This window comes from Pristiophorus japonicus, chromosome 2, assembly GCF_044704955.1.
Source record: "Pristiophorus japonicus isolate sPriJap1 chromosome 2, sPriJap1.hap1, whole genome shotgun sequence".
NCBI lineage: Eukaryota > Metazoa > Chordata > Chondrichthyes > Pristiophoridae > Pristiophorus > Pristiophorus japonicus.
This window is the reverse complement of record NC_091978.1, coordinates 104424479-104449084: the sequence shown is the minus strand read 5'-3', so window position 1 is coordinate 104449084 and position 24606 is coordinate 104424479. Positions and strand designations below refer to the sequence as shown.

Below are 24606 nucleotides of genomic sequence, written 5' to 3'. Positions count from 1 at the left end.
AATGGTGGCTCCTCTCTCACCTATCAATACCATCTCTCTCTTTCAAATTCACTGTGCTACAGATATTTCCTCCTCCTCAGGTTTCACTGTTGAAATCAACACTCATTGCACTGCCATATTCCTGGACAAACTTGTCTTCAACAAATTATTGCTCTTAGCTCCAAGCAAGTAGATCAAATACTTAACACTTCATCTCATTCATTCCTTCCTCCTGCAATCCAAGGGCTTTTAAAATCCAAGCTTGGCATCATCTAACCATTTATTCTTAATTTATCCCATCTTTTCTTTCTCAACCTTGCTGGTGCCCTGTACTATTGGCTTTGACCCAGATTTTTAAAATAACAAACAAAGCTTGCCAAGAAGTGACCAGAATCACACTACATACATTTCAACAATCCTGAGCAACATAGCAGCATGTGTGAAACCTAAAGAAGATTGAATCATGATATACCTGTTCCATGGTACAGAAAATGTGGGCATCATCCTGCTGGAACCTCCGGACCCGGGTCAGGCCTGTCAGTGCTCCAGACAGTTCGTTACGATGAAGCACTCCAAAGTCAGCGTACCGCATTGGCAGCTCCCGCCAGGATCGTGGCCGATGGTCAAACATGAGGCTGAAATATGGACAAATGATGAAAACATCTTGCATTTAGAACAAGACAATTTCATGCTCAATGTAGTCAAAATTTCATAAAGTTGCATTGATATACTAAGTGAAGCAGCATCCAAACTCAACACAAGAGTTGATCAGGAAACTAGCCAGTACACAGTAAAACGCAGAAGACGACCAAATATTTAGTACAGGAAAATGGGAAGGAATTAGGGTGGCTAGTTCCATTGGGAGAACTGGCCTGAACAAAATGGGCCAATTGGTATAACCTGTACAGAATTTCTACAGTTTAAGAAACTGCAGAGTGGAATAATGGAGAGGTTTAGGGTGGGGGACCAAAGGCAGAGTCAAAGCAACGGGTTTGGAGGCTGTTTTCAAAACAGACAGGAAGGTGTTAAGTCAGAGAAAATTAGGCAACATTACAGAGAGGAAGAGCAGTGAAGCAGTAATCATCATCATCATCATAGGCAGTCCCTCGTATCGAGGATGACTTGCTTCCACGCCAAAAAGGGTGAGTCAGTGCACACAAAGTCTGGTACATAATTTGCATATTTATCTATCTTTAAAACAAGAGACAAAAAATATTTACTTCATACTCTAAATTTTGCAAACTCCAAACAGCTTGGAGCCATTTCAGCTCTTGGTCGGCGTTGAGGATCTATTTTATATTTGGAGGATGAAACATTGTGCATGGACTGGATATGCAATTTTTTTTTTATAAAGTGAATCAAAGATTGGCAGGCAAAGCTGTAAATTGAACAATGGGCTGCCTTTAAAGAGGAAATGTTTTGGGTACAGTCAAGGTACATTCCCACGAGGGGCAAAAGCCAGAGCTCCCTGGATCACGAAAAAGATGAGAGTGCAAGATAAAGCAGATGTCAGGATGAGAATACAAGTGTGAACCAGGCTGAATACAGAAAGTCCAGAGGGGAAGTGAAAAAGGAAGTAAGAGCGGCATATAAATAGTTAACAGGTAGCAACAGGATGGGTGGGGCCAATGAGGGACCAAAAAGGAGACCTACGCATGGAGGCAGAGGGCATGGCTGAGGTACTAAATTAGTACTTTGCATCTGTCTTTACCAAGTCACAGTGAAAGAAGAGGTAGTTGAGAAACTGGATGGGCTAAAAATTGAGAGTTGGTATGAGAAAGGCTGGCTGTACTTAAAGTAGATAAGTCACCAGGACTGGATGAAATGCATCCTCAAATGCAAAGGGAAGTAAAAGGTGGAAATTGCACAGTACTGGCCATAATCTTCCAATCCTTCTTAGATACGGAAATGGTGCCGGAGGACTGGAAAATTGCAAATGTTACACCCTTGTTCAAGAAAAAAGGTGCAAGGTAAAACCCAGCAACTACAGTAAGTTTAACCTCTGTGGTGGGAAAGCATTTAGAAACGATAATTCAGCCTCAACTCAAGTATTGTGTCCAATTATGGGCACCGCACTTTAGAAAGGATGTGAAGACCTTAGAGAGGGTGCAGAAAAGATTTACGAGAATGATTCCAGAGATGCGGAATGTCAGTTACGAGGATAGACTGGAAAAGCTGGGGTTATGCTCCAAACAGCAGAGAAGGTAGGGAGGAGATTTGATAGAGGTGTTGAAAATCATGATGGGTCTGGACAGAGTAGATAGTGAAACTATTCCCATTAACAAAAGGGTCAAGAACCAGAGGGCAGAGATTTAAGGTGATTGGCAGAAGAACCAAAGGCAACATGAGGAAAAACATTTTTACACAGCGAGTGGTTAAGATCTGGAATGCACTGCCTGAAAAGGTGGTGGAGACAGATCCAATCGTGGCTTTCAAAAGAAAATTGGATCAGTACCTGAAGGAAAAAAAATTACAGGGCTACGGGGAAAGGGCAGGAGAGTGGGACTAGCTGAAGAGCTCTTGCAGAGAGCCGCCACAGGCTCGATGGGCCAAATGGCCTCCTTCTGTGCTGTAAACATTCTATGATTCTATGGTCTCTAAATACTCCTAGCTGATTGTTCTCTCCTCTCCCACAGGCTGAATGAAGAAATCAGAATGAAAAACACATGACTTTTGGAAAGGGTGGAAAATTATTCAAACGCAAGCTAAAAAAAAATTCCCAAGCACTAGGACACACTTACCTCTACATTTAAGTGCGTCTACAGCAGCACTGTGAAGCCATGCATAATTACACCATGGGAACTGTACACCACGGAGAAAGCACTGCCTTAAAAGGGAGGGGAAACTGGAGAGGCTGGGTTGTTAAGACTTCTTGGACCTGAATTGCTCACTTTAAAAAAATCTCGTTAGGTTGTGGATGACACTGGCAGAGCAATATTTATTGCCCATCCTTAGTTCACAGAGCATTAAGAGTCAATCATGTGGTAAGGGATTCAAATCATATGCAGGCCAAACTGAGTAAGGTAACAAGTTCCCTTTGCTGAAAGACATTAGTGAACCAGCTGTTTTCTTTGTGACAATTCAGCAGCTTTCATGATCATTTTTTTCTGGTGTTAGCCCACAAATTACTAGACCATCATGGTGGAATTTGACTTCTCAGTGGTTAGTCCAGTACCATAACAATTAGGCTCCCATTACCTTATAATTAATTTCTATAATCACAGACAGAGAATGGAAGAGTCTCAGGAAGGCATTCTGAAAGTGGAGGAAAACTGAAAAGTTTGAGGTTTCAAGAATGTAATCACATACCAATGACCTGGACAATTCATAGGTTTTAAGGCAAAGATCTCCTTCTCCACCTCGAAAGAGAATATGTTCTCACTGTAATGCTGCCAGTGTCCTGAAGTTTGCCACAGTTTGCTGTTGTAAATGTTGGGAGTCACCACCTCTGTAAAGCCCCTCTTCTGGTACTCGCTCTTTTTAAAAAAAAACACACAAATTCACAAAGGAAGCATCAGTGACCATCTGAAGTTATAAATTTACATTGATTAAAAATATGCATTTGTACCCAAACCTCTCAAGTGGTGTAGCAATTTTTGCTCTTAAAAGACTGACAACAGAGACACCAGTAGAAACTGGACATTTTTCAACAGGAGGTAGCATGTAAAAAGTATATAATTCACAAGAATCTTTTAAAGGCACAAAAACACCACAGGAACAGTGGTCCATACGTGGCTAACAAGAGAAGTTAAAGATAGCATTAGATCAAAGGAATAGGCTTATAATGTTGCCAAAAAGAGCAGTAAGCCTGAGAATTGGGAGGATTTTAGAATTCAGTAAAGGAGGACCAAGAAATTGATAGAGATAATAGAATGAGAGTAAACTAGCAAGAGACATAAAAACTTAAGGTATTTAAAAAGGAAAAGATTAGCAAGAGTAAATGTGGATCCCTTACCGGCTGAGACATTAGAAATTATAATGGGGAATAAGGAAATGCCAAGGAAACTAAACAAATACTGTGTGTCTGTCTTCACGGAAGACGAAGCAAAAAACCTCCCGGAAATAGTGGCGTACCAAGGGTCTTGCGAGAATGAGGAAATGAAATAAATTACTAAAAAAAAAAATAGTAGTGGAGAAATTAATGGGACTGAAAGCAGATAAATCTCCTGGACCCGATGGCCTACATCCTAGGGGTTTGAAAGAGATGGCTATAGAGATGGTGGATGCATTGGTTGTCATCTTCAAAAATTTCAGATTCTAGAACAGTTCGTGCGGATTGGAAAATAGAAAATGTAACCCCCGCTATTTAAGGAGAGAGAAAACAGGGAACTACAGACTAGTTAGCCTGACATCAATAGTGAGCCTGACATCAATAGTGGGGAAAATGCTAGAATCTATTAAAATCATGGCAATAGGGAACTTAGAAAATAATAGAAACATAGAAAATAGATGGATTAGGCCATTCGGCCCTTCGAGCCTGCACCACCATTCAATATCATGGCTGATCATTCCCTCAGTACCCCATTCCTGCTTTCTCTCCATACTCCTTGATCTCTTTAGCCGTAAGGGCCATATCTAACTCCCTCTTGAATATATCCAATGAACTGGCATCAACAACTCTCTGCGGTAGGGAATTCCACAGGTTAACAACTCGTGAGTGAAGAAGTTTCTCCTCATCTCAGTCCTAAATGGCCTACACCTTATCCTAAGACTATGTCCCCTGGTTCTGGACTTCCCCAACATCGGGAACATTCTTCCCGCATCTAACCTGTCCAGTCCCGTCAGAATCTTATACATTTCTATGAGATCCCCTCTCATCCTTCTAAACTCCAGTGAATAAAGGCCCAGTTGATCTAGTCTCTCTTCATATGTCAGTCCAGCCCACCCTGGAATCAGTCTGGTGAACCTTCGCTGCACTCCCTCAATAGCAAGAATGTCCTTCCTCAGATTAGGAGACAAAACTGAACACAATATTCCAGGTGAGGCCTCACCAAGGCCCTGTACAACTGTAGTAAGACCTCCCTGCACCTACACTCAAATCCCCTAGCTATGAAGGCCAACATACCTGCATACCAACTTTCAATGACTGATGAACCATGACACCTAGGTCTCGCTGCACCTCCCCTTTTCCTAACCTGCCGCCATTCAGATAATATTCTGCCTTCGTGTTTTTGCCCCCAAAATGGATAACCTCACATTTATCCACATTATACTGCATCTGCCATGCATTTGCCCACTCACCTAACTTGTCCAATAGGATTGGGCAGAGTCAACACAGATTTATGAAAGGGCAATCATGTTTGACAAATCTGTTATTTTGAGGTTGTAACTAAAAGAAAGACAGACTTGGATTTATAGTGCCTTTCACAACCACTGGATGTCTCAAAGCACTTTACAGCTAATGAAATCTGGTGAACTAGCAGAATATATAAGGGGAATCAATGGATGTTGTGTATTTGGATTTTCAGAAGGCCTTCAGTAAAAGTGCCACACAAGAGGTTATTAAATAAAATTAGGGCTCATGGGATTGGGGATAATATACTAGCATGGATTGAGCATTGGTTAATGGACAGAAAACAGAGTGCAGGAATAAACAGGTAATTTTTGGGTTGGCAGGTTATAACTACTGGGGTACCGGCAAGGATTGGTGCTTGGGCCCCAGCTATTCACAATCTATATCAATGATTTGGATGAGGGGAGCAAATGTAATATATCCAAGTTTGCTGATGATACAAAGCTAGGTGGGAATGTAAGCTGTGAAGAGGATGCAAAGAGAATTCAAGAGAATATAGACAGGGTAGAGAGTGGGCAAGAACATGGTAAATGGAATATAATGTGGAGAAATGTGAATTTATCCACTTAAATGGTGAGAGATTGGGATATGTTGGTGTTCAGAGAGACCTGGGTGACCTTGTACACAAATCAAAGTTAACATGCAGGTACAGCAAGCAATTAAAAAAGCAAATGGTATGTTGGCCTTTATTACAAATGGATTTGAGTACACAAGTAAAGAGATCTTACTGCAATTATACAGGGCCCTTGTGAGATCACACCTGGAGTATTGTGTACAGTTTTGGTCTCCTTGCCCAAGGAAGGATATATTTGCCATAGAGGGAGTGCAACGAAGGTTCACCAGACTGATTCCTGGGATGGGGGGGGGGGAATGGTTCCATGAGGAGAGATCGAGTAGACTAAGTCTATATTCTCTACAGTTTAGAAGAATGAGAGATGATCTCATTGAAACATACAAAATTCTTACAGGGCTTGACAGGGTAGATGCAGGATGGATGTTTCATCGGGCTGGAGAGTCTAGAACCAGGGGGCACAATCTCAGAATAAGAGGTCAGCCATTTAGAGTGAGATGAGGAGAAACTTCTTCACTCAGAGGGTGGTGAATCTTTGGAATTCTCTACCTCAAAGGACTGTGGGGATTCAGTCGTTAAGTATATTCAAGGCAGAGATCGATAGATTTTTGGATATTAAGGGATATGGCGATAGTGCAGGAAAGTGGAGTTGAGATCGAAGATCAGCCATGATCTCATTGAATGGCGGAGCAGGCTCGAGTGGCTAAATTGCCGACTCCTTGTTCTTAGCTCATGCAGAACAACTTTTGCTCACCTCTTAGTATTCATAGATATTCAACTGCTAAGAGCAAAAGTGGAGAGAATTATTTGCCTATCCTCTACCAAGGGAGAGCTCAAGGAGATGGGGCAGCTAAAATCAGAGACAAGATCAGTTTTTTTTTTCCAGTAAAACATGATACTGATAAATCAGATCAACTACAGAAAGAACAAAGACCATGTAAAATTTGCAAGCATTCCATCAAGAATCTTTGGCAAAGTATAATTTTGCTGTTCGGGATAGAGATAAAAAGACATATTCCAGAAAATGTAGAGATCAACATCACAGCTACATAATCACTGTGACATGCCAGCATTATCTGGAATCACTTGCTCTTTTCCAACACCAGAAATCAAAAATTTTGAAAATATTGAAGAGAAAGTTTACTAAATAAATAGGACATTCATAAATCACATCAGTGTAATTTATTCAGAATGTCATCACTGATGGGTTACACTGCACACCTCCCTGGTAGAATGAGACGACATATATTAAACTTCTTATCCTTTCCTGATGAGCTGCAAACTTGTGCGACATTGGCTTTCTGTCTGTTGGAGGGACGACATTGATGTCCAGCAGCTTGAAGTATCCACATGGTGGCAGATAAACTAATACACGAGTTATGCTGCTCTCACTTCGCTGCTGCCGCCACCACCCGAAACACTATTTCCTCATGGTCCTTCCCCCACCCCCTCCAGTACATGTTATAAAAAGCCCATGGCTCCCTCTGCCCAATTTCTTTCTTTAAATGAGATTTTTGCAAATCTTTCACAGGAAATGATTTAATTAAATTAGTTTAGATACATAAATCTTAATAAAAAAACATGAACAACTCATACCCTAATGAACTCAATGAGCTCATTGTAGATGTAGGCTCCTTTAGGCAAAAAGAAACAGCTTCCTGGGCTGAGTTCATGGAAGAAAAACAATTCTTGCTCCTGAAAGTAAAAACACAGAATTTATTTATTTATTTATTTATTTTTTTTAAAACAGCTTCAGAGAGCAGATAAAAAATTACGTTAACAATCTGACCACATTTAATGTAGTGGTTTTAAAACACATTGTTAAAAGGGTAAAAGCAATGTTATATTGCTGTTTGAAACAAAACTAATGTTAAGAATTTTCCACTCCAGTTACAGCCTCATTTAACAGAAAATAGTTTCTGAAGGACGGGGTATTCTGCATTCCAATGGCAAACATTTGGTTTACAAGAACCATTTTAGATAATATCACAACGGTTATCCCAAGTGGGTAAACAAATTAGAAACATTGAACGCACTGACGTAGAGTTAGCAGAATTTCTTGTGCTGCCCCCAAAGAGCTGAATAAGCCTGCTTTACACCCTCTTCTCAACCACATCAAACATGGAGAGTTGGGTTAATTCCATCTTGGGCACTTGCAAGTCACATTATAGACCATTATGCACATTTTTAATGGGATTTGCTGGAGGAAAATGTGAATAAAGAGAATAGTTCTTGATAGAAGGGATCCTGAATATTGTTTATTTCAATACATTTAGTAGCCAAGATGATTTATTATATGTTTACATTTATTGTTCAAGACTAACCCTCCCCAGTTTTCTATGGTCTCGGTTTTTGGCTTCTTCCTGGAATTTTTCCCATTCTTTCAACATTTTAGAATCTGGAAAAGAAATTCCATAAATCCTCTGCAGTGTCTCCATATCAGCCTTTCCTTCCCAGTAAGTGGAGGAATTCTGTCAACAAAAAGATCAAATGACTGGAGGTTAAAAAGAAAACGAGGCTAAATTGAAATAATGTTTTTTTTAAATTAAAAAGTGAACATTTATGCCTGTTTAAATAGAATTTTCCACGAAGAGGCAGTGTGACTTTTTTTTTTTTTTAAAAAGAAATGTGAACATCCCCTGTTCTCTACAATGGAGTATAAAGCACTTACTTTGTGAATTTTCATGGCCTTTATTTTTCCAGTGTGTCTGACATGAGGTCCTCTACACAAGTCAATCAGTGGTCCACACCTGAACCAAGGAATAAAATACTCAATTCATTCCCAGTACTGGAAATACATATGCTACTAACAAAGTACACACTTCTGCATTTAGGCAACAGATGAGAATATACACAGCCCAGCTAATTGCCTAAATGTTCTGTGGCTCAAAATTTGAATCATCATCATTTTAAATTTGAAATACTTGCTCACCAATTGTTGCAGAGTAAAAGCAGTTTCCATTTTAATCAGCACTAAGAGGTCAGGCTTACAAGCATTAGACAGACAGAGTAAAGCTCCTTCTACTCTGCCCCAACATTGTGCCTTGGCCCTAACTTTAAAAGCATCTTCCGCTGCACAATTGTGACGATTTTCCATTTCCAAAAATGTGTATCCTATGGCCTGAGTGAGATTGACATTTTATTGACAAGTCAATTTTATGCTGTGGGCTCAACCTCACTTCATGTAGGACATTTACAGCCAGTAGCTAGGATACATTCAATTAATGAGCCTGGCCTGAACGTGAACGATTTGAAATGTCAAACCACTGCCTCACTCATTTCTGAGTATCATCTGTGTCACCAGATCAGCATTTCCTTAATATTGGTGTTTACTATTTTCTTTTATATACCTTGTACTAAAAAAAAGTTTCATTCCTTGCATCTGAAAGTGAAATGTTTTATGAATACATTTATTTAAAGCTATCTTAATATTCTCAAACAAAGCCTCCCAAATCATCACAGTAGCTCTGCTCCTTACCTATACACTGTTGTAGTTGGAGTATTCACCTTCTCATTCAGAATCCTACATTTGAACTTGTTATACTAAAAATTAAAAGGTGGAATATAATCAGCAACAAGTCCAAGTACAAACTAAGAGAATGAACATCTAACTTCTGCTTCAATATCGACATCCTCGAATTAGTGAAAACCAGGATCAGTTCAAAAATGTCAAAGAACAGCACATTCCTATTAAAAAACTTAGTTTTGCTTGAACACAGTGATGAATGTATTAATGATTGATATGGTGTATAACTTATGTTTCAGACTGACTCCTTCTGATCTCTTAATTGTCCTTGGGAAATATATGCAGGTATCAAGACAACGGGGTCCATTAACATCTCTCCCACACATCAGGCGGGAATGGGATGGTAGAGCATGAAAATGGCAGTGCAACATTTACTGCCCCATTCCTGCCTATGTCAATCACTGCCATTTTGGTGGGGGCTCAGAGTCCTGCCAGAAATATATGGGAGCCTTGTTAGCCCATCTAAATAAGGGTCCTATGATATGACTAAGACCCTGATCAATTTTGAAATATCAACAGGTGAAGAGTGCGCTGTGCACACACACTCTTCTTCCCCAACATGTACTTGGTGTATAGTGGTCTAACCAGCACTCAATAACTGGTAAGAAATAGGTTCTTTTTTTTTAAGAAATAAAAAGTGATTTCTCCATAAAAATCCACCCTTCTCACTATGCACAAGCTCCCTCATGATTGCCATTACCTCATGCTCCCACCCCACCAGCTTGGATCAGATGGGCTCTGCAGAATGACTGCTGGATTTCAGTCTCTTCAACTGGTAGCTCGCTGACATAATTCACAAGACCTCGCCTTGAAAATGGTTCAGGTCTCGGACCTTTTCCATTGGGCGGGAAATGGACTCCCTCCACACACCACCTGCCCCATGGAAGTCATCATTTCAAAATTGACACCAAATAAACAAGTCCACTGTAGTGTCGGGTTGTGTTACTGAACTAATAGATCCCGAGAATGCGAACTTATTTTTGGTAAAGCAATTTTCCCAAGTTATGTATCTATTTATAGGACACAGGTGCGCTAATTTGTTCAGCTATTGCAGGCACAAAACAAACTGGGGAAAAAAATTCTCTGGATTAAATAACATTTGATATACTGTTCTTCTGTAATGGTTAACCCTCAAAATACCAAAAAAAAAAATACTTATTGGAAAATTAGGTGCTATAAAGTGTCTGAAGTTTTTTTTTTATAAACTCACTATTCAGTTGCTGGCCTTCTGTGAAGAGGGAGGTCATTGTCCTAAAGTTTGAAGTGAAGAACACCGTTTCTTCAAAGCAGCTTTAGTTTCTAGAAATACCTCTATTTTCATAGAAAATAGGTGCAGGAGTAGGCCATTCGGCCCTTTGAGCCTGCACCACCATTCAATATGATCATGGCTGATCATTCCCTCAGTACCCCTTTCCTGCTTTCTCTCCATACCCCTTGATCCCTTTAGCCGTAAGGGCCATATCTAACTCCCTCTTGAATATATCCAATGAACTGGCATCAACAACTCTCTGCGGCAGGGAATTCCACAGGTTAACAACTCTGTGAAGAAGTTTCTCCTCATCTCAGTCCTAAATGGCCTACCCCTTTTCCCAAGACTGTGTCCCCTGGTTCTGGACTTCCCCAACATCAGGAATATTCTTCCCGCATCTAACCTGTCCAGTCCCGTCAGAATTTTATAGGTTTCTATGAGATCCCCTCTCATCCTTCTAAACTCGTGTATAAAGGCCCAGTCGATCCAGTCTCTCTTCATAGGTCAGTCCAGCCATCCCGGGAATCAGTCTGGTGAACCTTCACTGCACTCCCTTAATAGCAAGAACGTCCTTCCGCAGATTAGGAGACCAAAACTGAACACAATATTCCAGGTGAGGCCTCAGCAAGGCCCTGTACAACCTCAGTAAGACCTCCCTGCTCCTATACTCAAATCCCCTAGCTATGAAGGCCAACATACCATTTGCCTTCTTCACCGCCTGCTGTACCTGCATGCCAACCTTCAATGACTGATGAACCATGACACCCAGGTCTCGTTGCACCTCCCCTTTTCCTAATCTGCCACCATTCAGATATTCTGCCTTCATGTTTTTACCCCCAAAGTGGATAACCTCACATTTATCCACATTATACTGCATCTGCCCACTCACCTAAGCTGCCCAAGTCACCCTGCAGCCCCTTAGCATCCTCCTCGCAGCTCACACCGCCACCCAGTTTGGTGTCATCTGCAAACTTAGAGATATTACACTCAATTTCTTCATCTAAATCATTAATATATATTGTAAAGAGCTGGAGTTCCAGCACTGAGCCCTGCAGCACCCCACTAGTCACTGTCTGCCATTCTGAAAAGGATCCGTTTATCCCAACTCTCTGCTTCCTGTCTGCCAACCAGTTCTCTATCCACGTCAGTACATTACCCCCAATACCATGTGTTTTATTTTGCACACCAATCTCTTGTGTGGGACCTTGTCAAAGGCCTTTTGAAAGTTCAAATACACCACATCCACTGGTTCTCCCTTGTCCACTCTACTAGTTACATCCTCAAAAAATTCCAGAAGATTTGTCAAGCATGATTTCCCTTTCATAAATCCATGCTGACTTGGACCAATCCTGTCACTGCTTTCCAAAGAGCTAGAGTAGAACATGGGGCATGGAAGCTGGGGATGGACAATAATACATCACCGTCTCATGCTTGAGCTCAGTAGCATCAACAACCAGGGGACATAGATTTAAAAGTAATTGGGGGGGGAAGGTAGAAGAGATACGAGGGGAAATTTCTTTCAGGGGGTGGGGGTGGTCTGGAACTCACTAACTGAAAGGGTGGTAGAGGCAAAAAGCTTCACCACATTTTAAAAAAATACTTGGATGTGCTCTTAAAGCACCATAACCTACAGGGCTACAGACCAAGAGCTGGAAAGTAGGATTAGGCTGGTCGGCGTGGACACTATGGCCTAAAATGGCCTCCTTCCATGCTAAATTTCTATGATTTCAATTTCTATGATTCTAATTTCTATGATTCAATGTTGGTGACTCTGGTCAGTAAAGCTGTGGCATTTCCTTTTTAAAAAATTCTTTATTCCATAGTGGAATCAGGGGATTCCGACGAACACCACCTTATCCTAGAGTTTTCTTTAAAGCATCCTCTGATCAGGACATCTTGCACTTCCAACCAGCTAATACAAAATACAATGAGCAGAAGCAGGGAAACGGGCTGCCTGACTAACCTCTTATGGTATAAATGACCAGAAAGGTTAAAAAGAAAACAAACGGTATACCTTGAACATCGCCAGAAGAGTCTCTTTTTTTATTTCAAGTCTCTCAAATGGTTGCTTATCCTTCATAATACGCTTACATAGATTTTCTAGAGCTGGAAAATCATTGCTGGAGACACCTCTGTTATAAAAAGATTTTTTTTGTAGAAATAGAAAATCAAAAACTTATTTACCACTGAACAGATAACCGTAAATAAAAACAATGAATAAAAGAGATTAACTGAAACATACGCCTCCTCCAAGAACATGTCATAATAAAATCCATTTTCAATTGGTGGTCCATAGCAGAGACACCCTCCAAAGACTCGTTCCATGGCCTCTCCCAATATGTGGGCACTAGAATGCCAATACACCTAGCACACAGAAAATGCAGTTTTTCATAGGAATAAAACAAATGTTGTGCAACAGAGACTGTGCAACAGAGACATCTATCTATATTCTATCTGACACTACCTGGTTCAGACGCTGCACGTTAATGATTATTCAATCGGATTGGTTAAGGAGATGCACAGTTGCTTGCCCTGTTCACAGGTCCAAGATCCCCTGCAGAGGTCAATGCGCTATTTTGGCTATGAATTTACAGTTAAGTTCCAGTGCAAAATCCCATAGTGTGGTCAACTGTAAGTGTGATGAATGGCTGGTGCCATTCCTTCGCCACGGACCACAAAATCCAACCCATCGGGACTTTCAATTGCTGGACTACAACTCAGTCAAGATTTTATGCACACTTTAAGTCAGGGCTAGCATTGGGTTGCTTTGGTTCATGCTGAGTAACAAGTTTTGTAGAACCATACAAAATAAAGCCTGCTGCACAAAATCTCTTGAGTCAGTCAGGTTAGGGATTCAGGTAGGGTAGAGTTGTGCCTTTTGTTGGCATTCTTTAAGTGTTGCATTGCTACTTCAGGTCAGGTCAGAGATCTGGGTTTAACTTCTTTTGGCAGTAAACTATAACTTAATTATTTGACAATTTTGGTTATTTGCCAAGGGGGAGTGCTGTCGATTATGGCTGATCACTGAAACTATGTTTCAGCATAGTTGTAAACACATGACTTACAGCCTGAGCATCCTCATCGTCAAACTTAAGCAATGCTAGACTGCAGTCTCCTTCCAGCGGTCGATCCAGGTCCCAAACGACTCCATTTACTTTAGCAACAACCACGTTGTCAGCCAAACCCTGACTGGATTAAACAAACACAAACAAAATAAAATGATAAACAAGAATAAGTATCCTCTTTAAATTAAGTAAAAATACTTGCATCAGTATAGTACCTTCCCCATGAAAATGTCTTCACACAATGAATAACCTTTTGAAATGTACTGATTATCTATGCCAATAACATTCCCACAAATAAAAGTGAGGCAACTAAACAGTTCAACAGTGGCTTTGATAGCCAGTAACAAGACACTCAAGAAAGATAAGAACGCCATCAGGTGTAGGAGGGGGAGGAGCTAAATGGCAGAGTACAGGTTACAGCGGGTCAGCGTGGCCAGTGAACGAATACCCAGGTCCCTGACAGAGGTTGGACCGCGGAGAAAACCCAATATGCACATTTCCAAGGAGAATTCATGAATTGTAATGGCAAGCTAAGCAGCAATAATTAGTAGCATCATAAATTGTATATCTTTTATCTACATGCGGGAAGCTGGTTGAGGGGGAAAATGGTGGACAAAAACATTTCAAGTAGTACTTTAAGCAGCCATTTGATTAGTTTATCTTCTACATTCAAAGAAATAGGCACATGACCAAATTAGCATCTCCATTAATAAACTTGTATACCAAAATCAGGAAGAAGAAATTTGAAGAGTTTCAACCACAATAAATTTAGAATTCACAGTACAGGAGGCTTTTCAGTCCAGCTAAATCATTAGCCTAATACAAAAGCAAAATACTACAGATGCTGAAAATCTGAAATGAAAACAGAAAATGCTGGAGCTGGTTAGGCAGCATCTGTGGAGAGAGAAAAAGAGAGTTAATGTTTCAGATCGATGACCCTTCATCAGAACTGGAATGATGCAACAGGTTTTTAAGCAAGTGTAGAGGCGGGGAAAGGGGGGAGGGGAGGAAAGAACAAATGGGAATGTCTGTAATAGGGTGGAAGGCAGGAGAGATTGAGAGACACAAGGGATGATGGTGCAAGGCAAAATGAGATGGTAATGGGGCAAGTTAAGAAACAAAAGATGAGTCTTAACTTTCCCCATTACCATCTCCTTTTGCCTTGCACCATAGAAACATAGAAAATAGGTGCAGGAGTAGGCCATTCGGCCCTTCTAGCCTGCACCGCCATTCAATGAGTTCATGGCTGAACATGCAACTTCAGTACCCCCTTCCTGCTTTCTCGCCATACCCCTTGATCCCCCTAGTAGTAAGGACTTCATCTAACTCCCTTTTGAATATATTTAGTGAATTGGCCTCAACAACTTTCTGTGGTAGAGAATTCCACAGGTATAATCCCTTTTGTCTCTCTAATCTCTCCTGTTTCCACCCTTATCATAGACCTTCCCTTTTGTTCTTTCCTCCCCTTCCCCCACCCCTACACTTGCTTAAAAACCTGTTACATCACTAGCTTTTTTCCAGTTCTGACGAAGGGACATCGACCTGAAACGTTAACTGTTTCTCTCTCTACAAATGCTGCCTGACCTGCTGAGTATTTCCAGCATTTTCTGTTTTTATTTCAAATCATTAGCCAAGCTTGCCTTTTTGTTGCATCATTTTATATTCTTCCTTTTCAAATTTGTTTTTAAACAATGTTCTTATCTTTGCCTCAATAGCCAATTGTAGTAATGCATTCCATAGATCTTGGAACTTAGATCCTCTTAACCCTTTCCATTTCAGTGAGAAAAGTCACAACTCTGTACACCCATCTTCAACTTTTACTTCTCATTCTAGTAAATCTTCTCTATTCTTCACAGTTCTAATATCCTTCTTAAAAGGGAGATCGTTACTGGTTCTACTGCAATACAGTAATAAAAGAAACAAACATTCAGTAGACGCAAGTACTCTACCTAATTCCACAGGCAATCTGGTAAGGGGTGCTTTTCCAGGAGTCTCCATGTACTTGTTTACCATCTGGTAGAGTAATTGTTATTTGTTTGCTCTCTTTCATAGCACGTTCTGCTAAAAGAGAGTCATTTTCTGCTTTGAGTTTGTTGTACAGTTCAAGACGTTCATTGATATAAGCCGGCCATGGATCCAGCTAAAGGGGTCGGGGGTGGGTAGAAAAATGTGAAAATTACATAATTTTGCCAGTAGCCTTCCAAAATCAGCCTCAATCAGAAACAAGCAGGCACTTGTACTCTTCTTTTCGGTACATTCATTTGTTGAGATACATAAAGCATAGCACTGTTGAGGTAGCGAGCAGGTAAGATATCCAGTTTGTATTAGCCCCAAGGCTACGGCCTGTAGAGCTTGGCTCAAAATGGCAGAGGTCACAAACAGCCTGATTGAGGTTAAACAATACATAGATCACAATTACTACTTAACTTTCTCACAAATTCATACATGCTTAATTGAATAACTTCGGAATGTAGTCACAATTTTACTTAAACTAAAAACCAGCCTGCTCGGCCCTGGGACCATGACAGTTGTCCAGAGAGCCAGGAATTCCCTCAAAGACTGGTTCGAGCTGGTGCTGAAGTAATGTAGTTAGAAAGCTATAAAAATTGTGCAATTGTACTCAGGTTTAAAGATAAAACAGGAGAGAGAAGTCTAGAATGTTGAGCTCAACAACTGTAGCGTGATCTGCTGCAGCAAAGCATCAGCTTGGATGTTGTCTCAATAAACCTGCAAACGTTTGACATCTGCAACTGGATTGGTGGAACATAGACAAGGACTGCAGCCTCAGTCTATTTTTGTAGCATCACAGTGCCACCTTCTTTAGTGGAATGAAAGCCAAGTGCAATAGTAAGTATACAAGCCTTACAGCTTAAATGTAAAGTGTCAGGCCTCTCAGCTCAGTTTACTAGAGAGTTTGTGGGTTCAAGTTCCACTCCAGAACTTGCGTGTACACTTCAAGGTGAAGTACAGAGGGAGTACTGCATTGTCAGGAAATGCATCTTTCAGATGAGATGTTAAACCAAGAGCATCCGCCTGTTTAAGTGGATGCAAGAGAATCCATGACACTCACTTTTTTGAAAAAGAGCAGGGAGCTCTCCTCGTGTCCTAGCCAACACTCATCCCTCAACAGATTAAGTATTCATCTCATTGCTGTTTGTAGAACCTTGCTATGTACAAATTGGCTGCTGGGTTTCCTTATAAAACAATAGTAGCTACACTTCAGAAAATATTGCTGAGAAGCACTTTGCGACATCCTGAGAACGTGAATAGCTATATAAATGGAAGTCTGAAGTCTAAACACTGGAGGTGTGAGAAGTAGTGTAATAGTCAATGGTGACGCAGAAATTAAGTGCTGAACAAACAGGGTCAAATATTACATATTTATTAAAGTTTGTATCACCACTTGCTGCATGATCATTCAGCACAAAATTTATTCCCATTTGGTTTATTTCCTAATTCAGGATTCTCAGCGTTAAGCAAATGAGTTAATAGCCAGTACGGATAATGAACACTGGTTGTTCAGTCTTGCTGTTCTATTCACTCTCCAGTCCTAGTTTGCATCAGTGGGTAAAAATGTTACAGGTCAGAAAATCGACTTTAAGCCCCCTTCCAATAGTTCAGTATATAATCTAGGTTGACAACTACAATAATGAGTACTACTACATTGTTGCGAAGTGCCATCCTTCAACTAAGGCGGCTCTACATGCCTGCTCCGCGATTCATGCAAATATTATCTGATAGTATCTAAACGGCAGGAAGCTCTCTCTGGTCAACATTCCTCCTTGATTAACAAAATTAACTGGTTGATTGTCCCATTGCTATTTATGTTATGATGCACGCAAAAAAATCTGCCACAGTCACATATATACCAAAGAAGTCACTGCACTTCAAAGTAACTCTTCGCATTTGAAGTGTTTTGAGACATGCAATGGATACAGTAAGGCACTATATAAATGCAAACATAAGAACATAAGAAATAGGAGCAGGAGTAGGCCATACGGCCACTCGAGCCTGCTCCGCCATTTAATATGATCATGGCTGATCCAATCATGGACTCAGGTCCACTTCCCTGCCCATTCCCCTTTATTTCCCTTATCGGTTAAGAAACTGTCTATCTCTATCTTAAATTTATTCAATGACCCAGCTTCCACAGCTCTGAGGCAGCGAATTCCACAGATTTACCACCCTCAGAAGAAATTCCTCCTCATCTCAGTTTTAAATGGGCGGCCCCTTATTCTAATAATGCCCTCTAGTTCTAGTCTCCCCTATCAGTGGAAACATCCTCTCTGCATCCACCCTGTCAAGCCTCCTCATAATCTTATACATTTCAATAAGATCACCTCTCATTCTTCTGAATTCAAATGAGTAGAGGCCCAACCTACTCAACCTTTCCTTATAAATCAACCTCCTCATCTCTGGAATCAACTTAGTGAACCTTCTCTGAACTGCCTCCAAAGCAAGTATATCCTTTCGTAAATATGGAAACCAAAACTGTACGCAATATTCTAGGTGTGGCCTCACCAATACCCTGAAAAACTGCAGCAAGACTTCCCTGCTTTTATACTCCATCCCCTTTGCAATAAAGACCAAGATTCTGTACCTGCATACTATCCTACTGTGTTTCATGCACCAGGACCCCCAGGTCCCGCTGTACTGCATCACTTAGCAATTTTTTTCCATTTAAATAATAACTTGCTCTGAGTTTTTTTCTACCAAAGTGCATGACCTCACACTTTCCAACATTATACTCCATCTGTCAAATTTTTGTCCGCTCACCTAGCCTATGTCCTTTTGAAAGATTTTTTGTGTCCTCCTCACACATTGCTTTTCCTCCCATCTTTGTAGTCAGCAAACTTGGCTACATTAGAAACATAGAAACATAGAAAATAGGTGCAGGAGCAGGCCATTCAGCCCTTCTAGCCTGCACCGCCATTCAATGAGTTCATGGCTGAACATGAAACTTCAGTAACCCCTTCCTGCTTTCTCGCCATACCCCTTGATCCCCCGAGTAGTAAGGACTTCATCTAACTCCCTTTTGAATATATTTAGTGAATTGGCCTCAACTACTTTCTGTGGTAGAGAATTCCACAGGTTCACCACTCTCTGGGTGAAGAAGTTTCTCCTCATCTCGGTCCTAAATGGCTTACCCCTTATCCTTAGACTGTGACCCCTGGTTCTGGACTTCCCCAACATTGGGAACATTCTTCCTCCATCTAACCTGTCTAAACCCGTCAGAATTTTAAACATTTCTATGAGGTCCCCTCTCATTCTTCTGAACTCCAGTGAATACAAGCCCAGTTGATCCAGTCTTTCTTGATAGGTCAGTCCCACCATCCCGGGAATCAGTCTGGTGAATCTTCGCTGCACTCCCTCAATAGCAAGAATGTCCTTTCTCAAGTTAGGAGACCAAAACTGTACACAATACTCCAGGTGTGGCCTCACCAAGGCCCTGTACAACTGTAGCAACACCTCCCTGCCCCTGTACTCAAATCCCCTCGCTATGAAGGCCAACATGCCATTTGCTTTCTTAACCGCCTGCTGTACCTGCATGCCAACCTTCAATGACTGATGTACCATGACACCCAGGTCTCGTTGCACCTTCCCTTTTCCTAATCTGTCACCATTCAGATAATAGTCTGTCTCTCTGTTTTTACCACCAAAGTGGATAACCTCACATTTATCCACATTATACTTCATCTGCCATGCATTTGCCCACTCACCTAACCTATCCAAGTCACTCTGCAGCCTCATAGCATCCTCCTCGCAGCTCACACTGCCACCCAAGTCATTAATGTAGATTGTAAATATTTAGGGTCCCAGCACTGATCCCAGTGGCACCCCATTGGTTACTGATTGCCAACCCGAGAATGAATCATTTATCCTGACTCTCTTGTTAGTTAGCCAATCCTCTATCCATGCTAATATATTACCTCCAACCTCGAACTTTTATCTTGTGCAGAAACCTTTTATGTGGCACTTTGTCAAATGCCTTCTGGAAGTCCAAATACACTACAGCCACTGGTTCCCCTTTATCCACCCTGTTTGTTACATCCTTTAAAGGTTCCTTTATTTTAAAATTATTCTGAAGCTAGTTCCTTCATTAAAAGTATGAAAATAGACTGATGCAATGAAGGGAGGACAATCACTTTGTGGCATGTGGTGCAGTGTGTACACATGCAACTTAATATAAACCAAATAATTACATTCCACAGAATTTCAGACCAATTCCTGTTAACCAGAATCATAAACTAAAAATAGTCAATAACCCTGATTATTACCAACAGCTAGCTTTTGTTCTATACAAAAGGTAAAATACAAATAATTTTCACCTCGGTTCTCTTTATATCGCCACCTTCTTGAATAGTTTTCTTCTTACTTCCATTTTTGTGTTTCTCGGACATAACTTTAAGCTGAAAGCATAGAAAAAAAAATCAAAATCTGAAAAATACATTGTGCAGTACAGGAGGATTCTGGCTGTAGTACAGGGTAAATACCAGCAAATTATGAGATTACTCATTACAGGCCAAATATCAGAGCGTTACACCTATTACTACCAGTTATATATCGACCATCAGCAAGATATACTACTGTTGATTATTGGAGGGGAATCTGAGTGTTACCAGTACAATTATTCATACAATTTGAGTGAGTTACTATTAGTTAATGCCTCCCACCTCTGGTTTATCACTGAGAGTTCCTCGCTCACGCTGGGTTTCCTTTCATAGAATCATCAAAAAATACGACACAGAAGGAGGCAATTTGGCCCATCATGTCTGTGTCGGTCAAAAAAGAGCTACCCAGCCTAATCCCACCTTCCAGCACTAGGTCCATAGCCCTGTAGATCATGGCTCTCAGTGCACATCAAAGTACTTTTGTGATGAGGGTTTCTGCCTTTACCACCCTTTCAGGCAGCGAGTTCAAGACCTCCACCATCTGGGTGAACATTTTTTTCCTCATCCCCCTCTAACCTTGTAACAACTACTTTAAATCTATGCTCCCTGGCTATTGATCCCTCAGCTAAGGGAAACAGGACCATCTTGTCCATTCTATCTGGCCTCTTCATATTTTTATACACCTCAAATAAATCTCCCCTCAGCCTCCTCTGTTCCAAAGAAAACAACCCAACCTATCCAATCTTTCCTCATTGCTAAAATGTTCCAGTCCTGACAACATCCTCGGAAATCTCCTCTGCACCCTCTCTAGTACAATCACATCTTTCCTGCAACGTGGTGACCGTACGCAGTACTCAAGCTCTGGCCTAACTAGTGTTGTATACAGTTCTAGCATAACTTCCCTGCTCTTATATTCTATGCCTCTTTAACTACCTTATTAATTTGTCCTGCTACCTTTAAGGATGTGTGAACATACACTCCAAGGTTCCTTTGTTTCTCCACACGTCTCATTATCCACCCATTTATTGTGTATTCCCTTACCTTGTTGTCCCACCCTAAACACTTCCTGTATCTGAGTCAATTTTGGATTCAATTTGCCACTCTCCCTTGCGCTTTTGCTTTTTTCGCCTGCTCACAAGTTCTCTGAACTTCTCGCACAATAGCTGCTATCGCAAAACCACAAGCAAAGTTCCAACCTTTACAAGGTAAATGCAATAACATTCGTAGACATTACCTCAAGGACTGCCTCCAATTAGAGTGGTCAATCCTAAGCCCAGCTAGTGCAGCAGTCAAGGCACTACAATTCATCAATATGCCTGGGATAGAAAGAGGAAATCCAGTCATGGTTCCCACTCCTGAACCATATTCAGAGAGCCTTGCTGAAAGTATACACATGTTGGGATCAGCTGTGATGTGTCACACAGGTGAATAAACAGTCACCACACCCTGTCAAAGCTTCCACAATGAACAATAAACTGCACGATGATGTACAAGGCGGCTGTTTGCATCTTCTTGATACAGGATACAGAAGGCAGAGCAATCTGGCAAATGAAACAACTGTGCCAAGACTATCATCCATTAAAGCATTCAAACTTGATGCCGGTCAGTATCACTGATGTACCAGGTCTGTACTTGCTGCACAATGAGCCGAAAGCTGGTGTCCAAGGGGCGGACAATATCGATGCTCCTGAATCTATCGCTGCTACAGCTCAAATGTTTCGAGAATTCACGTTTCTTGGATAAACCGGAGAGCTGACAGCAAGTGGCCCCGCACTTCACAGCCTCAAAACGCAGAGGGGGCAGCGCAGGGTGCCCAACCCCGAGGACAGGGCCTCCCAGCGAGAGAGGTACACGGGAACCTAAGCAGCCGGGCGCCGGGCCCCGACCCCCACTCACTCACCTGACCATCCACATTCATGGCCTCCAGCTGCGCAGCCACTTGCTCCATCACTTGCTCCTGTCGCCCACTGAGCTGATGCAACCACACCGGTACTCAGCCTAACCTGCTGGCCCGTCTCCAGTGACTGACGGGCCGCCGACCACTCAGCAAGCTCGTCAGCCTTGGTGTCATCCCATCAGAGCCGCTGCGTGGTGAACATCAACCAACCAGATAGCGGAGAGTGGGCGGGACTAGAGGAAACGCCGCAAAGTTTGGTTGGCCCGCCGCGGCATTGAGCGAACAAGCGGAAGTGATAGCACACAGCACTCTGGCCCCATCACCTGCTCGCGGTTCCAGCGCGCCACATGTCAGACGTGTCGTGACCTAGCGCGTGATGGACCAGAGCTGCCCGTTACTCACTCAGAGGAGGACTTGCTTCCACACCAGTTCATAGATGTTCCAGTCCTGAACTCCAATTCAGGGGGTGGAAGATGGCTGTGTGTGCATTTTTTTAACGTGTGGCGACCTCCCACTAGTTTTGGCCACTTTACGGAACCTTGTTTTGAATTGGATACCGCTCCGTTGCACTTAACAATATAAGACAGGCTCGCTGGACAAGCTGGTCTTTTGCTGTCTATTTTGTTCGTAATCATAAATATTTCAGTACATCAGGACATCAGTTGGCCACTTACAGTTGTACCTTGGAGCTATCCACTCTAATCCTACTTTGCTACATGTGATTGCTACAACAGCCATTTGTAATACAAACTATAGGCTCAATTTTCCCCAAAGCATTTTTTTGGCATACTTGAAGAGTTACGCCTGATTTTTTTGGGGCCTAAGTACGCCAAAAAAAAATCTAATTTTCCCCGTTGGATTTCTTCATTTTGGCGTGGCGCAACCCGACCTTTAGTTTTGGAGATGGAGCCTTGATCTGCGCCAAAAAGATCGGGCTGCCATGGTAACCAGGGACACAATGCGAGCTGAGGCTGCAAAGTGAAGCATACAGATGTTATGTATTCAATGACGAGAAACTGGGATTTAAACCACGTGAGCATAGCCACTAGCAGAACAGACGAGAGGGACTGTGTTAAGGAATGGTTGGGACAGAGATTCAACATTGTTAAAGCAGCACACAGTTCTCCAGGCAGACAGGGGCAATCGGTCATGCCCCAACATGTAGTCGAACCCAGAGGAGGAGTTCGACAGAGACAATGGCAAGCTGAACGGCGATTCATGCCATTGCAAGGGACAATGCAGCCAGTAATGGGGCCATCAACACCTGTTAATGGCGCACTCAAGGACAATAACAGGGGCAGTCAGGGACGATCGACTGGCAAGAGATCTTTTGTTTCCAACAACAGCTCATGTTGGAGGCGTGGAGGCACACACTCAGCCAGAGTTTGCAGAGATGAGCAAAATACCTGCAGAAATTGCAGAAATGAACGTTGGGGGAAATCGCTGGAAGCTGAAGTTCAGCGAGTTCATGTGGAGCACGTATACAGTTCATACACCAGGACATAATGGCATCCCAGTATCAATGGAGCTAGACACGGGGGCCAGCCAGTCTCTGATGGGTATCAAACAGTTCGAAAAGTTGTAGGCGTCCAAGGCCAGGAGGGCAAATTTATCACAGATTGATGCACAGCTACGGACTTACACAAAGCAGATCATTCCGGTGCTAGGCTGCGCCACGGTAGTCATGACCCACAAAGATTCGGAGAACAGGTTACCACTCTGGATTGTCCCAGGGGACAGTCCCGCACTACTGGGGAGGAGTTGGTTTGCTGTCATGAACTGGAAATGGGGCGATGTCAATGCAATTTCCTCTCTGGAACGAGTATCATGCTCACAGATCCTGGACAAATTTAACTCACTATTTCAACCCGGCATCGCACTTTCATGGGGGCCAAGGTAGTGATTCACATAAACACGGACGCCAGGCCAGTACACCTCAAGGCCAGAGCGGTGCCGTACATGATGCGGGAAAAGATAGAAGGCAAATTGGACCGCCTGCTGAGGGAAGGCATCATCTCGCCAGTCGAATTCAGTGACTGGGCGAGCCCGATTGTGCCGGTGCTCAAGGCGGATGGGTCGGTCAGGCTATGTGGCGATTACAAGGCCACCATCAATCGGGTGTCACTCCAAGACCAGTACCCACTACCGAGAGCGGAGGACCTCTTTGCGACGCTATCCGGTGGCAAACTTTTTTCAAAATTGGACCTGACCTCAGCTTACATGACCCAGGAGCTGGCGAGTGAGTCGAAGAAGCTGACCACCATCACGACAGACAAGGGGTTGTTTGAGTACAACAGATGTCCGTTCGGGATTCGCTCGGCCGCCGCAATCTTCCAACGAAATATGGAAAGCCTCCTCAAGTCGATTCCAGGGATGGTGGTTTTTCAGGACGACATCCTCATTACGGGTTATGATACTGAAGAACACCTCCAGAATCTGGAGGAGGTGCTACGCAGACTGGACCGGATAGGGCTGCGACTGAAAAAGGCGAAGTGCGTCTTCCTAGCTCCAGAGGTAGAATTCCTGGGGATAAGGGTAGCAGCAGACGGGATCAGCCCTACTGTGTCCAAGACGGAAGCGATCCAGAGAGTACCCAGACCCCGTAACACGACGGAGCTGCGTTCGTTCCTGGGG

The 24606-nt window shown here is 42.3% G+C and overlaps 1 protein-coding gene across 3 annotated transcripts in view; it reads right to left on the bottom strand.

Annotated features, from left to right (window-relative positions):
- LOC139240171 (threonine--tRNA ligase 1, cytoplasmic) overlaps positions 1–24606 on the bottom strand; it is a 57211-nt gene that overhangs the window by 9970 nt on the left and 22635 nt on the right. Inside the window, exons 1-12 of one of the 3 annotated variants that reach the window (XM_070868583.1) lie at positions 21976–22108; positions 20013–20093; positions 15633–15823; positions 13684–13807; positions 12861–12982; positions 12633–12750; positions 9322–9386; positions 8515–8593; positions 8168–8314; positions 7440–7538; positions 3289–3455; positions 452–614 (exon numbers count right to left, since the gene is read on the bottom strand). In XM_070868583.1, coding sequence (XP_070724684.1) covers positions 452–614; positions 3289–3455; positions 7440–7538; positions 8168–8314; positions 8515–8593; positions 9322–9386; positions 12633–12750; positions 12861–12982; positions 13684–13807; positions 15633–15823; positions 20013–20093; positions 21976–22023 — 1404 coding nt within the window. In that variant the 5' untranslated portion in view covers positions 22024–22108. Of the gene's footprint in view, positions 1–451; positions 615–3288; positions 3456–7439; positions 7539–8167; positions 8315–8514; positions 8594–9321; positions 9387–12632; positions 12751–12860; positions 12983–13683; positions 13808–15632; positions 15824–20012; positions 20094–21309; positions 21433–21975; positions 22109–24606 lie in introns of those variants that run through there. The other 2 variants (XM_070868602.1, XM_070868593.1) reach the window with 2 other exon arrangements.